The sequence below is a fragment of the Calonectris borealis genome, chromosome 2 (assembly GCF_964195595.1).
Source record: "Calonectris borealis chromosome 2, bCalBor7.hap1.2, whole genome shotgun sequence".
Taxonomy (NCBI): Eukaryota; Metazoa; Chordata; class Aves; order Procellariiformes; family Procellariidae; genus Calonectris; species Calonectris borealis.
Window position 1 is genome coordinate 92724741 of NC_134313.1, and position 16233 is coordinate 92740973.

Here is a 16233-nt window from a genome sequence, read left to right on the forward strand (position 1 = left end):
CGACAAGAAATTACAGAATAATGCAAAGAGCAAATGGATGTGTCAAAAGAATTAAAAGTCTATTCTCATTCACATTAGTGAATAACCGAGGTCTCTATAATCATGTTATTTAAATTCTGAATTTCAATACCTGTCTCAGCCGGCTTTCAGTAATACAACTCCTCATATATATCAAAAGTCAGCCTAAATTTTGAATATCAAAGAGGGAAATAAAAAGTTGAGAACAACATGAGATTCTTACACCAGAGGAATGTTTGGTTCTCTTCCTACAACAGGCATTAAAGGAAATATTGCCAGGAGGACACACAGAAAAGTCCACATCAATGCTGTTGCCTAAAAGAAGAAAAACAAATGGGATTTTTTGGAGGTCATGTGGACAGACAATTGTCTAATCAGAAAAAAAATACTTCAGTGAACTACTAACGGCTACTAGCATCTCCCACAGGCAGAACACCCCTGGATCTATCAAGAGTAAAATTAACTGAAAAAAAGGGCACAGGGTCATTGGTATTACAGCACTTCAGCTTAATACAGAAAAGAATCTCATTTACACAACTGTCAAAATCCTATCAAAGACAATGCAAATTAAAGCTAAGTTTATACTTAAAAGCACTTTCTCAAAGTGTGGCCTTCACACACATTGCAGTCACCAGAAAGCTGATGAGTAACCTTATGGAAGAAAGGAATAAAACTAATCTCATCAGAAGTTTGCCGTAGCTAACTAATCACCTATTCTCTAGTAATATGGTAACATTTTTCAGTCTTTGAATCTGAATGCCATTTGATTTAACCACCATAATGGTCTAAGTAGTTCTCTAAACTCTTTGCTAGGAGGGAAAAAAAAAAAACACCCTATCCCAGGTATTTTACTCTAAATAAAGACATTAAGAGCTATATCACTTAAAGTTTTCAAGCTCAAGTCAAGATTCAAGTTCCTGAAAGGAAATTTTCAGTGCTACAAAACATCTTCTGTGTATATCCAGCTTTAAGACAAGTTACTTGATTACTCAAATACAGTAAAAAGATTTGTAAATAAATACAAGCCTCCATCTTGACAGTTCTTGCAGAGCAAGACTTGGCAATTTGACTCCAATTTTTTTTGTTTTAATTAAAATGTTAACGTTACAGTAGAACTCTAGGTTTTAAGTATCCTGTGAAATAAGAGATGTTTGGATAAACTAATGGAAGAAATGCCTCTTTTATTAAAGGTTGTGCCACTTCACACCCATATCTACAAAAGTGAAGTTTTTTCCTGGGAAAAACAGTACGGAAAGCTGCCTCTGAGGAACGATGCGTGCCAGTTGATTGCAGACAATATGAATTGACAAGCATTTTTCAGTTATTAACACTTTTTTTTCAATAAATTATCATATTACTTAAATGGTGGCACTTTCACCAATCATTCATGTCAATGCTTTTGTCACTGTGACAATTTGATAACTAATGTGTATTTCATATGATTTTAAGTCAAGCGTTTTTTAGTTATCATTAAGAACAGAAGACTGATAGCTAACTCATAGCTACCCTGAAATTCTCAAGCAGTCTTATTACTTATCTCATATAAGAGATCTATCCAGATCATATTAAACTCCCTTGCCTTGCTACATGCTGCTCATGACAGAGATCAGAATAGGAGCGTAACTGAACAAGAATCTAAAGCAACATTCCAAAGAGACCAGTCCCAACATCCTAAGATGCAATCAGCTGTTAGCCATTTAAAATGCTCTTTTTAAGCAAAGCAATACAGTACCTTTGCTTGAACCCACAGCTGTGTGATCACTGGCCAGCCAGCAAAGACAAGAAGACCAATAGTAAGCGTAGAGCGGTAGAAAAAGCTGAAGACCTAATGAAAAAAAAAAAAATCCAACAGAGGACTGAAAAACAAGCACATTAATAAAACTTACAATTCCTTAAAGAGGTAGAATGCTAGCAGTGAGATACCCTGTTGATACATGCGGATAAAATACTTACTAATATTTCAATTCCCAGCACACAAACCAAGAGGAATCCTACAGATTGACTGATCTGAAGTGACAAGAGATTTGCGGCAAGGTCTTGAATAACAGGAAGTCTGTTCAAAATGATGGAATAAGATGGTCATTATTTTTAAAAAACAGAAATAATATAGGATTTTACCTTTGAAGGTCAGGGAGGGGGTCAGAGCACAAGAAATGTTTCAGGTATTGCTGATCCTACCTGCTGTTTAGAAACAGAGTGGGTGATGGCCTGAGGCTCCTTCTGCCCAGTTTTACTTGATACAAAATCTACAATAACACCCTCCAGCTTTTTCCCTCCCATTTCTAGCAAATCTTTGCCAGTATTTGGACAAGCTTCAGATTATTCTTTATCCAAATCAACTCTAAGTTTATGAACATTTTATGTTGAGCTTAATGTCCATCACAACTGATGAAACATTCATAGAATCATAGAATCGTTTAGGCTGGAAAAGATCTCTAAGAACATTGAGTCCAACCAGTAACCTAGCACTACCAAGTCCACCACTAAACCATGTCCCTACGCAGCACATCTACACATCTTTTAAATACTTCCAGGGATGGTGACTCAACCACTTCCCTGGGCAGCCTGTTCCAAGGCCTGACCACTCTTTCAGTAAAGAAATTTCTCCTAATGTCCAGCCTAACCCTCCCTTGGCGCAACTTGAGGCCATTTCCTCTCGTCCTATCCCTTGTTACTTGGGAGAAGAGACCAACCCCCACCTCGCTACAACCTCCTTTCAGGTAGTTGTAGAGCGCGATGAGGTCTCCCCTCAGCCTCCTCTTCTCCAGACTAAACAGTCCCAGTTCCCTCAGCCGCTCCTCATAAGCCTTGTGCTCCAGGCCCTTCACCAACTTTGTTGCCCTTCTCTGGACACGCTCCAGCACCTCCATGTCCTTCTTGTAGTGAGGGGCCCAAAACCGAACACAGTATTCGAGGTGCGGCCTCACCAGTGCCGAGTACAGGGGCACGATCACCTCCCTGGTCCTGCTGGCCACACTGTTTCTGATACAGGCCAGGATGCCGTTGGCCTTCTTGGCCACCTGAGCACACTGCCGGCTCACGTTCAGCCGGCTGTCAACCAGCACCCCCAGGTCCTTTTCCTCTGGGCAGCTTTCCAGCCACTCTTCCCCAAGCCTGTAGCGTTGCATGGGGTTGTGGTGGCCCAAGTGCAGGACCCGGCACTTGGCCTTGTTGAACCTCATACAGTTGGCCTCGGCCCATCGATCCAGCCTGTCCAGGTCCCTCTGCAGAGCCTTCCTACCCTCCAGCAGATCAACACTCCCGCCCAGCTTGGTGTTGTCTGCAAACTTACTGAGGGAGCACTCGATCCCCTCGTCCAGATCATTGATAAAGTTATTGAACAGGACTGGCCCCAAAACTGAGCCCTGGGGAGCACTGCTCGTGACTGGCAGCTTTAGAGAGAGAAAAAAATCCCCAGTTAGCTTTTCCAGTGGTTTATGAGGCAGCTAATTATCTAACTGCAATTGATCTCGTTTTCTCTGAATAATACCGAGTTGGTATCTACAGAATTGCCAGTAGATTAGGTAAGTAATAGAAATTAGAAGGTAACAAGCAGTTTTGGATTTGGAGTAAAAGGAGACCCAAACAAGACAAGTTTGTTTCAATATCAGAGCACAATCCTCAACATGACTAGCACGTTCTCCAAAAGCAACTGGAGTTCATCATACTTGACACTTCGCAGGATCAGACTATTTCAAAAATCACTAAAGAAAAGGAACAACCTGTCCCATTTTACAAAAGAAGTCAGCTGCTACAGGTATTTGCCCAAGATTTTAGCACCCTTTCGCTACAGTACGAGAGTACTAAAAACATTTTGTCTTGGAAAGACATTAATTTATTTTTGCTAATAGAAAAGATATCTTCTAGAATTGGTAGCTGAATCAGTCATTTTGGAAACTACTCTATATGTCAACTGAAATATAAACCAGAGTCCTCTGGAATGCCTCAGGAAGCATTTCAGGAAGTTTAATAAAATTATCTCTAACTTCTTCTCCTAAACTTACGGGAAAAATTTAATTGCCAACAAAAAGGAAGCACAGGTTTTATAAAATGTTCTTTGTAAACTGTATTCTTTACTTACTCTCTCACAACTGCATACCATACCGGTACTGGCAAGAGACAGTATACGTAGTATGTCCAAGGACACGTTTGAATCAACAGGAAAAAAACTATTATCATTCCAACAAAGGCAAAACCGTAGAAGAGAACAGTAGATTCCTGAAAAACAAATGATTGGACAAACATTCCTGAAATAGCAACAAAATGTTTTAAACTACATGCTATTTTCCATAAGTTAGTTACACAGTAAAGCGAATGTTATTTTAACACAGTCACTCAAGCTGCCTTGCGTCTATGTACACAACTCTGGACACTGTTTCCAGCCAGATAAAAAAAAACAACAGTAGGATTTGAAGATCTAATTCTAAATATGTCTCTACATAAGGTCCTTCAGTTAAATCTGCAAAGGCAAGGCACACTTGCACAATCTGGAAGCCCAATGTATGCAATGTTATTTATGTTCAATGGATACTTGAAATCCATTGGAAGTCAGAGATGCTAAGGGTCTTGGAAAAAAGAACTCTCAAATTTAGATTCTAAACACAGACTTGGAGAATAACCTTTTGAGTTCAAAGTCATAGCATTACAGTCAAAACGTTTAATGAAAATTCCATTAGCACGTTTCCTCCTCCTGCTTGAGACATTTGTAAAAGAACTAACTAAATTAAAATATAAAGTATTAGCTCCTACTGGAAAAAAAAAACATCTTTTCAGGATCTAGGGACAGCTACTGGAGGAGGCTTGTGACCAACTTTCCACAGAAGAGACGGCCTTACTCAAAGAACCTACAGTTTCAAAATACAACAGAGGACTAGAGTCACACAGCACTAAAAGGTTCTTAGTGTAGCTAGAACTGTTAGTATATTTAATCCTAACCTACAACGCCAGTTTTGGGCTTTTCTAAAAAAAAAAAAAAAAATTAAAAAAATATATATTAAGTTATGACATTAGAACATTCTCCCTACCATGTACTCAAAGAAACACATTCTCAGACCGAGAGCGCTGTAAGAAGGAACATCAAAGAGAGAAAGGAAATTTTTAAAATGGGTAATCTCAGACAGGTAGGCTAGTCCTTAATCACCAGGTAGCAGCAATCTCGTTTGTGCAAAAAGGAGCATTTACACAATCACTCTGCATCTGCCTTTTACCTTGTCATTGAACTACTCTTCCTTATTTAGGGACATTTAGATATCAGAAGAATTACCGGTAAGGGAAGATTATGTACGAGTTTTAAATAAACAATTTTATCTTTATGTATTGCAACTTGACATAGCAAAGGCAGCTTTAGTGTATTGTGTAGGTAATGACTGAAAACACTGTTTTCTTCTACACGAATGTCAGTTTCTTTGAATGAGTTATGTAGACAGTTACATGACTATGTTAAAAATGCTGAGAAGAAAAGACATTCAATTAGCAGTTCACATAGACGGGTTAACATTTTTTCTGCCCCCCCACCTCACCTCCCCCGTAACTGACATACAACTGCCTTGATCTAAACTGACAGCAAATGCAAGTTCTAAATGATTTTTAAAATAGAGTTTCTGCTAAGATATGCCATTAAAGTAAGAAAAAATATGTCATATAGAAAGCTGACCTAATGCAATTTTATTAGTTTAAATTTTACATTTGCTGACATGCAGACAGAATGAATATGTATAGATATGATGTGCACGCAATATAATTTATCATTGAATGAGTAAACACATACAATCAACATTTTATTCCATATAGAGACGTAAATATTATAGAGCCCAATATAGTTGGTCATGCATTGAAAATGGAAACCAGATTTGCATTTTCTGTGGATGTTTAAAAATAGATTAAAATGTTAGGCTTCTTGCTAAGCAAAACAACACACTAAAAGGAAAAAAGCTTTTTTCATATGCAGCATAAGAAGCCAAAAACTTTTAAAGATTTTAAAGGATACGCAGTTTCATTATTCAGACACTCCTTTCAGATTTTATAAGGCTGTGCTTTGCTGAAGACTATTTGTCAATGGTAGATTCGTTTCTCAGCAAAATTCTTTAAGTAGTTCTGACATTAGCTATAAACCAAGTAACTTACATATATGAAGCATTAGCCTCACACTGTGATTCCCTAAGTATTTAGGAACGGGCCTCTTACTAAAATTGGGGAAAGAAAAATTGTATAGACAAAGAACTAAGAAACCTAATTTTTTTTCCACCACTGTCACTAGCATAAAATTTGTCTTCAACAAGTAAAATCAATATACCAAATGAAAATCTGATGTCAACTAAAAATGTGAAGTTTTTGCTTAATGTAGTTATTAATATGCCCAATACTCAGTCTATTTATTGTAATTACTTTGTCCATATCTAACATAACATGCATCTTGGATTATTTCTTCTCAGTTGTTTGATGAAAGAAAACCTAAATCATGCAGCACAGCACTTATGAATATTTTCCATTTCAATTTTGTTTGATCATTTTCATTAAAGGCCAAGACTATCTCATTTCAGCCAGTAGTAAAAACCTCAAGATAGCATGATAGGAATTTTCTCAGAGTAATATATTGAAGGCAGTAAAGATGTTAAGTGAGTGCTCGTTCTCATTTACATTACCAAATGAAACAATTCCTTTTATTCTGAAACAAATTCTTGAAGTTTGGGAGATTTCCCCCCACCCCCTCAAGGCTTTAATTCTTCTCTAATGAAATGCTAGCTTTTTGCCTGTTCACCTTTTTGAGGTGTCTCTTTTCCTGATGAATGACTGAAAGTAAATGAATTCCCTATGATTTTGTAGTTTGTGAAAAATCAAACCGTAATAATCCTGTCAAAAAGAGCTTCCTTCATCTTTGATGTCTTCTGCTGCACCCTTGCAAATCACAACGAGCAAAAGAGCAAGCCGATCTCTGAAACCACAGTTCACCTTTCTATTAAAACAGGTTATACATTTTAAAAACGCCATGATTGGACTGCACAGCTTCTGAAAACTGATTTCACATTGCCAAAGAGGACACGAATAAAATAATTTACATGTTAATTTTTTTTTTGGCCTTACAGTAAAGAAGAAAAATCAAAATGGAAGCCTGAAGTCTGTATTCTTCCAAACAAGTATTATTACAACAGAGTGCTGACTTTACTACAATTAATGCTGAAAATTGACTTCTGGTTAAAGACAGACCCTCTAATAGTTTTAAGTCACTATGTTTGCTTACACTTGTATTAGCATCTAGTAAAATACACAGCTGTAGAAAGGAAGAAATTGAGAAAGCACAATATTGCATACTCAGACTTACACGGCTTAGGAATACTGATCCTAAAAAATGGACCAAACAGTAACACTACGCAGGATTACAGTAGCTAGAAAACTCCACAGCGTGCCAGTTTCCACAGGTAGTCAAAAGAAGTGGAAGGTGGGCAATTTGGTCTTCCACACAGAGAGACTGAGCATACATATAATGCTGAAAACTGATAGAAAAAAACGTTGCATGTTTCCGACCTACCTTATTATTAGCCTGGACAGTCTTGCTCAAAGTGGTATGGGTCTTGATAATCACCAAAATCACGTAAGTCGTCCAGCCCACAAAACCCACTGCAATACTTAGACCCAGGAATAATCTATCGTAAGTATGGTAATAAGACAAGCCTTCCAAAGCAAGGTTAATCAGGGTTTTGCACAGAGATATCTAGAGGCAGACAAAACATATAAGCAACAGTTTAGAATAGTGTAAGTTCCTTTGCACATATCGACCTAACTGACAGCAACTGGAGCTCAAGCAGCTCCACCACTCTTGGCACATGTGTCCTCTCTGCGCTCAGGTATAGCGTTTTGGCCAGCACCAACTGCTGGAGTACGCACTGCTTTGGACTCCTGTTGGACATAAAGTCAACCATCATTTGGCTCCTTCGCCATGCCCCCCTGGCCACGACAGTGGTCAGATGGTGAAAGCTACACAGATAGCACACTTTGAACCTACTACCAAGCGTGCCACTTGTTTTACCCATGAGCATTTGACCATATACATATTCCACTGTAAGTGACCCCCAAAGAAAACCAGCCATGTGCTTCTGAAGGCACAACATTTACACAGGAGGAGGATTATGGATGCAGCTGAAACATGACCGCTCTCCACAACCTGAAACACCCCCTTCCTGGCGTTTCATGTCCTCCACTTCAGCAGTACCTGATACCCGCAGCGCTTTGCCTAAGCACCAGAGGTGAATTCAGAGACAGAACTGGAGCCCCAGTTTCCTTCACAAAGCAGCTGCTTGGGGCTCTCAGGATGCAAATTTGGACACAAGAAAGGTTGTACCCAGTCTAATCACAGGTCCCCTTACTCAGTATCTCCACTGGGGTGACACCATGATAAAGACAGTGGTTTTTCCCACTGTGAGTGTCATTCCTTACACAGAGGTGTGCTGACCCCTGTGATTTACCCAAAGATGGGAAGCTCAGCTGTGTAATTTGTGGTCACAGAGGATTCTCTGGTGATTAAAAGATCTGTAAGCAAGAGTATAATAAGAAGTTGAGCATACATGACGGTGATTCTTTGTATGTCCAGGTCTCAAGTTGGGACTTAACAGCAACAATCAACAGAAAAAGGTATGTCAACTACTGAAGAGTATGGGCAAACTCACCCAAAATCACATCATTCCTGAGGATACAATTATGAACGCATATTTGCAATGCAAAGAGCTGCAGAGTTGAGGGGGCAAAGAATCACCATAGCCCAGCAGCTGGTAATGCACTGACCTTTCTGCATTGCGATATAGGAAGCTGAGGATAACCAGGGCACAGGCACAAGCCCGATGTGTTAGTGATCAAGAGCAAACTTGAACACATGGGGCAATCAGGTGAACAAGGGGTAAAATTTATATATAGCTAACAACACAAACTTGCAGGTTTTACTGCTGAAGTGCGTAAAATGTCTTCTATAAGTAAATGTGTGACAGTCAAGTAGTAGTAGTAGGAAAGCAAAAAGAAAACCTGCTCCCACAGCAAAATAGATCCTTTGATTTCAACTGAGCTATTTCCAATTTACAATGAAGTGAATAAAAAGATATAAAATAGATTTAGCTGTCCTCTGCATAAAATAGTAATTTATTACCCTGAGAAACATATCAGGGAAAAAGAAGAGCTGAACCCTAACACATAATGGAATTATTCTTCCATGCATCTGGCAGGTTAAATGTAATCTTACATATTCAACTTTTACGTGTACTTTTTAACACAGAAGTCAGTGACCAAACGAAACTTGTTAAAATGAAAGACTTCTTTGTATCCTTAGCTCTACAAATTATTTCTGTGAATGTCAGAATACAAGCACTGGTGAACTGCACTCATCAAGTACCCTGTCGCACAGTGAGTGGTAGCAAACACTTAGGAAAGTAATACTGGAACTGGGAAGCACAGAATGATTCCACATATGGCTCTCAGTCTCTGACAAACTGAAGTGAGAAATTAAAACCAAGAACAGCTGCTTCAGGTAAAAAAAAAAAAAAACAAAGCAGGTTCTATGATGGAGCAAGACATTATAATTTTTTTCATGCAGCCTAAGAAGTGTGAACATGAACTACGTTCCTCAGTTTCTCTCTCAATTTACCCTTTTTTACAGTGGAAAATAAAAACATACACTGTGTGTTAGTATACTACAGAATGGTAACAAACAGTTTAAGAAATATTGGAAAAAACACAGCAAGTCAGTATTATTCATTAGAACTGATGTCAAAATGCAAAAGTTTGGAGACTTACAGTGGGATTTTATTTGTGTTAAGAAGTGAGATGTGCATCATAAGGAAGGAAAAATGTTTTATTTCTCGGTTTCATTTCAAGTTAAACAAATCTAAATATTTACATATAATAGAAGTTCCTGTAAAAAGTTTCTAGAAGGCATATAGCAAAAACAGACTTACCGCCTCATCGTACTTCTGCTGCTGAATATATAGTCTCGTTTGCTTTAAAAAGTTGATCTGTTCAGAATCCGAAAGTGGTCTGTACAACAATACAAAGAGATATTAACGTTTCTTGTTTTCACAAGCAGAGGAAGAAGCAGAAAAAATTAACTTTGCAATAAAAAAATTACTCTGGAATACCAAAATATTCTGAACTTCATTAGAGGTAATTACGTAGTTGGAACTAATCCATTCCTCTACATTCATCTTCACAGTTGTATCAACACTGCTGCTGTCTAACTTATCCCAAGATCTTTGCATTAAGAGATCTCTTTTATATAGGTGTTCCCATCTAATACTGCTGAAAATTATCTCCCTTGTGCATTATTATTGACCATTGTTCTGGACAAGAAGCACTGCACATATGAGAATTAAGCAATTTAACTGATTTGATAGATGGTTGTAAGCAGTTCGTAAGCCTGTCAGCGTAGGACGAATTGTTAGGTTAGGTTCTGCAGTAAGAGTAGATGATGCCTAACAATCTTCTCTTTGCAAAATAAGGGCTTGTCTCCGGTTACACAGGGAGCTGTTAGCAGAGTCCCCAGAGCAGGGGATAATAGAGTTACCTGGCTACACTGAGGTCAGTGATAAAAATCTCTTTGATTTTAATGAATTTGATCATCAACCTAATTAATTGCTACAATTCTTCCCTTACAAAAAGTAGCAACATGGAGAAACAAGCCAGTCAACCAACCTCCACCAAACGAAGGGGGAAGGAGCCACGTTCCCTGTACCTTTTTTTTTTCCCAAGTTAAGGACAGCGGCAAGCCAGAGGATCCCAGGCTTACCCTGGGCAAGTTATAAGCCACAACACAGTCACTGTCACTCTAGGCACCACAGGCAAACTATCATGGGTCACAACTTTCTGACAGCTGATGAATACATACAGCAGGTTTCCTTCACGCCTTCCACAACCCCGCTGTGGCACAGCATCATCTCCTCAGCATCCCCAGCACATGATGGCCCAGCTGCACGCCTCTCTCCCTCGCACGTGCTCCTTCAAATGCCTCATACACAACCACCAACTTTGTGTTTCAGGCTGTGCCAAATCAGGACCAGCCCTGGGGTCTCACTCCTACTATTTAAATCAGCAGCAATCACCTGTGTGGTCCCTCAGCTGAGCCACAGGGGCAGGTCTTGATCTTATGCAACTACTGCATGGAAATGCTCATTCCTGCAACTCCCGTCAAACACTCGGGAACCACTTCGGCCTGCCATCTAGAAGCAGTTGATACATCATCAACAATACATACATACAATATATTGAGCCCTGAAATATATTAAAAGGATTCTGTGCCTGGACAATCTGGATTTTTATTACTAATAACATCCTGGTATATTTTGATACGATTTCCTTGAGTTCAGAGCACAGCAGTATTTTGCAGGAGTCTTCTAAAACATATTGGATAATAGCAGCAGCAACGTATCTTACTTTTGAGAAGAGTAAATGAAATAACTGTATTAAAAAATGTTTGACTCTCTTCAATCTAGAAAAGAATCGAAGAATGGTATCTATAAACAGTAGGAAGAAAGACATCCCGTGGAAAAGGAAGAAGGGAGGAAAAGATGATGACAAGGTGATGGTAAGTGTTTGATCACCTTAACTTCGGGGGAAGAACAGAGGATTTTAGAAAACAGAGTTGAAAAATAGTAGAGTGAATGACGGTTGTTCCCGCACCTTCATGACACGTCCCTATGAAAGCCAACCTTACAGCTCCACAGGCCAAGGGCTATCAGCATGCAGCCAGCAAGTGTGCACCAAGGCTGATGATGACTCAGGTTAGAATCCATTCTTCAAGTGGGCGAACCAGGCCCAAGTACTGCCTCAAGGAAATCTGCAACCCTCAAGTTTTGCTAAGTTTTTTGGCAGAGGAAAGGGAGCAAAACACCAAACTAAGGTGGGAGTTTTCACCACATGTGGAGATTAAGAGGAGGAAAAAAGATATCTTAGCTTTTAGGTAAGGATTTAAAAAAAATCTGGAATAAATACTAAGCAGCTTTATTTAGGACTTAAATACATCCAAGATGTTCCTATGTTCACTGTCTCATTTTTATTGCTTTACACATATTATTTTCTGTGGATTTTATCCTTGCCATATTCAATGCAAATTTTTAATAAGCTAAAAAAGCCTTATTTTTATCTTTCACTTTATATCTTTAGTCCTTTAGCTATAAACCCGTTAATTATCTCTTTATTCTCAACAAATCATTTTATTATTAATGAACAATAGCCTTTACCTATTCCTTCCTAGATGACAGCACCTGGGATCTCTGTACATGGATGGTGTAACAGAATAAATGGGGTTTTTAAATAGTAAAGCTTCAGTAAGTCAAAAGCAGAAGGCAATTATTTTGTCAAATGGGCTTACCATTAGCAGGTGCATTGTTAATTTTCAATAGCTAACTCCACACCACACATTTTACCTTACTTCCATATGCATGCTTTTCAAGATGCTGAATTTACAATTGCCTACAGATTGTTTTTTGTAAAGTTTATGAATTCCACCAGAAACTAAGGACTGTTCATATATAACAGTATCAGAAAGCAAGTTTCACTCTGAATGCAAGGTTTGACCGTCATCTTAGATATATTCTGCCTCCATATTAAGCAAAAGCTCAAAGAAGTGGTTAGAGAAATTTTGCATCTCACACCAAACTAGAAAGAAGGGTTACCAAATATGCTGATTATCTCTTAGTTAAGGAATGGATATAGCTCACCATAAGCAGTTTATCACCCATTGAGGACCCTAATTCACTTTGTAAAGCTGACAAAGTAGATGGGAGATTTAAAAGAAGCCCCTTGCAATATGTAGCAGAAAGCGTAAAGAGACAAAGCTGAGACATGAACAGAAGTGGAAAGATTACCTATAGAAGGAAGGCAGGAGCTTTAGAAATGGTGATTCTATAAAACCTACAAGAATCATCAAACAACAAAACCACAAGGAAAATTTAAATCTGAGAAGTTAAAGCTTGAACTATTCTTAGCAACACTTAATTTTAACTTAAACTATTTAAAAGGTTTTGAATACGAGACAGATAGTGTTAGAAAAGAATAAACTGATCAGAGTTATTTCCCTGTATTTTAGTAAGTAATGTGCCAGAGGCGTTACTAGTATGCTAATGTATTCTCAAGGTCACTTAATGCACACATCCATGCAATTGATATTAATAGCAATGAAGTTAATTTACTGATCCATTATTAGAAAGATTCTGAACTCTATAAAGAAAACTAAGTTATGTATATTATATGCTCTTCCCAGCTACCCATCACCAAAATCCAATTCTACCAAATTCAAGATGAATAGTCTTGACTAGTAAAATCAAGTCTTTTTCCACAAAAATACCTGTCCTATTAATTAGCAGACACACACAAAGAGAATTCAGTCAGTGGCCTCAAGTCTGTCCTCCTATTCTTGTCTTGAAAGTATTGCAAAACACATGCATTGTAAAGTGTAGTACTCTGAGGTTTAACTTAAAAGAAAAACCAAGAACTCTACAGTCACATATATTATAAAGACATATGCATTCACAATATCATCAGGATTCTAAAGACTTAAGATTAAATTCTTCACAGGAAACCACGGTGGTTCTAGAAGAGTAATTTTGTTTTTCATGCTGGCTATCAGAGATTAACTTTCTAGTTCCAGACAGAAATCACAGCTTCATTCATGAATAAACATAATTAATTATGAAACAAAACAATTGGGCTAATTGGGCAACTGCTTGTAAATTATCCCTTCTGAGATGTTAGCTACCATTGTCATAAGTATACCTGACAAAATGAATCTTCCCAACACATCATTCACGCTTCATATAAGCTAAGCTATTTGACAGCACTAACAAGAAGACACTGATGAAGTACGTTCACCATAGCAATGTCAAGGGGACCTCTCTTTGGCCAGTGAGTCTTGTTTATCATCATACTACAGAAATTACCATCCCCAATGGCACAGGCAGCATGCTGCAGTCAAATCATGAAATAAAAATCTTGGAACAGACGGAGATGTCTTGCAAATACATCTGTATCCACCACTGCTAGTTTGTTAATTTTATTATGCCTGGTTATTTGGGTAGTGATTTATAGTAATTTTATTGTACAGTAAATTTTCCAGAATGCTACTGAAAAACTAACCCCTTAGGATCTGTAGTTGTTTACCACTTAAAATGCTGCAGATTTAATAATGAAAGTCAAGGAAGCATCACAGACCTGCAAATGCAACATACAAAGAGAAAGGCTGAGATCTTTGCCTAGCTCATTGTCAGATGAAAACAAATTTATTTCAGCTGCTTCACTCCACACACACACATCCCTGTATGTAAAACGGATAAACTACTCATGCTTGAGAACTTAATTTCTTGCAGGACTCAATAATCTCTTCAACATAAACTCCATTTACCTGACTATTGTCAGCTCATGCACATCTACACACTTCTATCACTGCCTTTTCACACCTTCCACTAGAAAAGAAAACAAAACTGTGCATCCCACAACCCTCCGAGAGTGGCAAGATTTGTAGAAGACGTAGTGATAACATTTCTATGACCCATATCCACCAGTAGCAGCAAATCAGCAGACTTGAGTCTTCTAACTTTTCATATTGGCTGTTGGGGGATAGGGAGAAAAGGACCAACTCCTCCTGTTCATTCAAAACTGAAAAAGCTAGAGGATAAGGATATGCATCCCTTGAACCTCATGATGGCCCCAACCAAGCAGGGCAAGGCCATCTGAATAAAGCCTGCTAGGATTTTGTATGGGTACCTTCTCCTGAACACCACACAAAGCAGACCTTCTCACTTGCTTTTCTATGATATTTCTAATTTCAAAATGGTTGGCAGTGAAAGAGGCATCAGACTGCCACTGTCTAAACAACTCCAGAAACCTCTTCTGCCAAAAGGCTGAGCAGCCACAGGTTCTTGGTCTCTTCTCCAGAAAGAAGATCCCTGGCATCTTGATAACGTGCAACTTGGAAGAAGTCCCCTGGGTTAACACTGCCCCTCTCACCATGAAGCTCTTCCACTGGCACCATCCCACCAAGCAGTCCAGGCCTCTGTCCTCCCACCACTTGGGCAGGCGCCAGTGCCTCTCTGCTCTCACCATGGGAGAAGACTGCCAGCAACAGAAGCAGCTGAATATGTTCAAACTCTGTTTGCCACCCACCCCTCTGTGAGGGGGCCATACTAAGGAGGAAAGATCGCTTCCAGCCCAGCAATTCTGCAATCAGCTGAAACAGTACTTATAGGACCCACTACTACTGCTTTGATCCACATGACCGCTGCCGGCAAAATGGCATCTTGAAAGTGCAGATGTAAGACTGGCCTGATGTTTTTGCAGGGCTGCTATTTGAAAGTTATATGGGTAATCGAACAACACTTTTTCAAAGCCTTTTTCAGAGTAGCAACAGGCTTCACAAACAAAGTCAGTCTCCCATGAGAGCTGCCTTCAAACATTGCCACCGTACAACAGAGACGGCACCTCAGAAAGCATCAGGTGGGTAATGGGGAAGTAGAGACACAGATCTTGCAATGAACACTCTTAATTTAGCAGAAACCTGATTGCATGCTTATGCCTGCTCCACATCAAATTCATCCCAGTTAGCAACCCGTGAGTGCAGAGACTTGATATTAATGATAGAACAATCACAAACTAGCCTAACTTTATCGTTCTGTTGTTTCTTTTGAAGGTATGGTGCATAGCCTTGTAGGACCAGAATGAAGTGCACAATATAAAACCTTCCCACTTCTCCATCAACAGCAGAGAATCATCAGAAAGAAAGTGTATGGCAAGTGATACAAAGTCATGAAACTGTTCAGCAAAATATGGAAAAATCGACCAAATAAATATTTCAAAAATCAAAGTCTGGAACCATGATGTTTACTTTCTGTTGTACTTGCTGTGCAGTACAGAGCACACAATGCTACCAGGGGCAATGAACAGGAAAAAAAATGTGTTGAGTGCTATGGACTTTACCAAATTACATATTTACATGAAATTTAATAGCCAGAAGCTGATTTTTCCCATTTTCAATACGAGTTCAATTCCAATTCTTTAGATGTGCCTACTGAAAAGAAAGAATGGTTTTACTGTATCTGCCAAAGACAGACTGAAAGCACATACTATGAGACAGAGAGACAGTCCTTTGCATATGTTTTAGTTTTGATCAAAGAGTGAAATTTCAAAGATCAAACAATTTGGTGGGTAACTCAGTGATCCTTAATCTTAGATGTTTAGATGGCCTGAATT

General features: G+C 38.7%; 1 protein-coding gene across 15 annotated transcripts in view; it reads right to left on the reverse strand.

Annotated features, from left to right (window-relative positions):
- The window catches only part of PIGN (phosphatidylinositol glycan anchor biosynthesis class N), a 120534-nt gene that overhangs the window by 41217 nt on the left and 63084 nt on the right, over window positions 1-16233 (reverse strand). For 14 of the 15 annotated variants that reach the window (XR_012672448.1, XR_012672449.1, XR_012672450.1 and 11 more), the window contains 6 exons: window positions 9954-10032; window positions 7544-7726; window positions 4100-4236; window positions 1972-2071; window positions 1751-1843; window positions 242-333 (listed from right to left, as the gene is read on the reverse strand). Coding sequence is in view for 12 of the 15 variants with exons in the window: in XM_075142531.1 (XP_074998632.1) it covers window positions 242-333; window positions 1751-1843; window positions 1972-2071; window positions 4100-4236; window positions 7544-7726; window positions 9954-10032 (684 nt within the window). In the remaining 3 variants the exon portion in view is untranslated. The remainder of the gene's footprint in view (window positions 1-241; window positions 334-1750; window positions 1844-1971; window positions 2072-4099; window positions 4237-7543; window positions 7727-9953; window positions 10033-16233) is intronic. The other variant, XM_075142530.1, reaches the window with a different exon arrangement.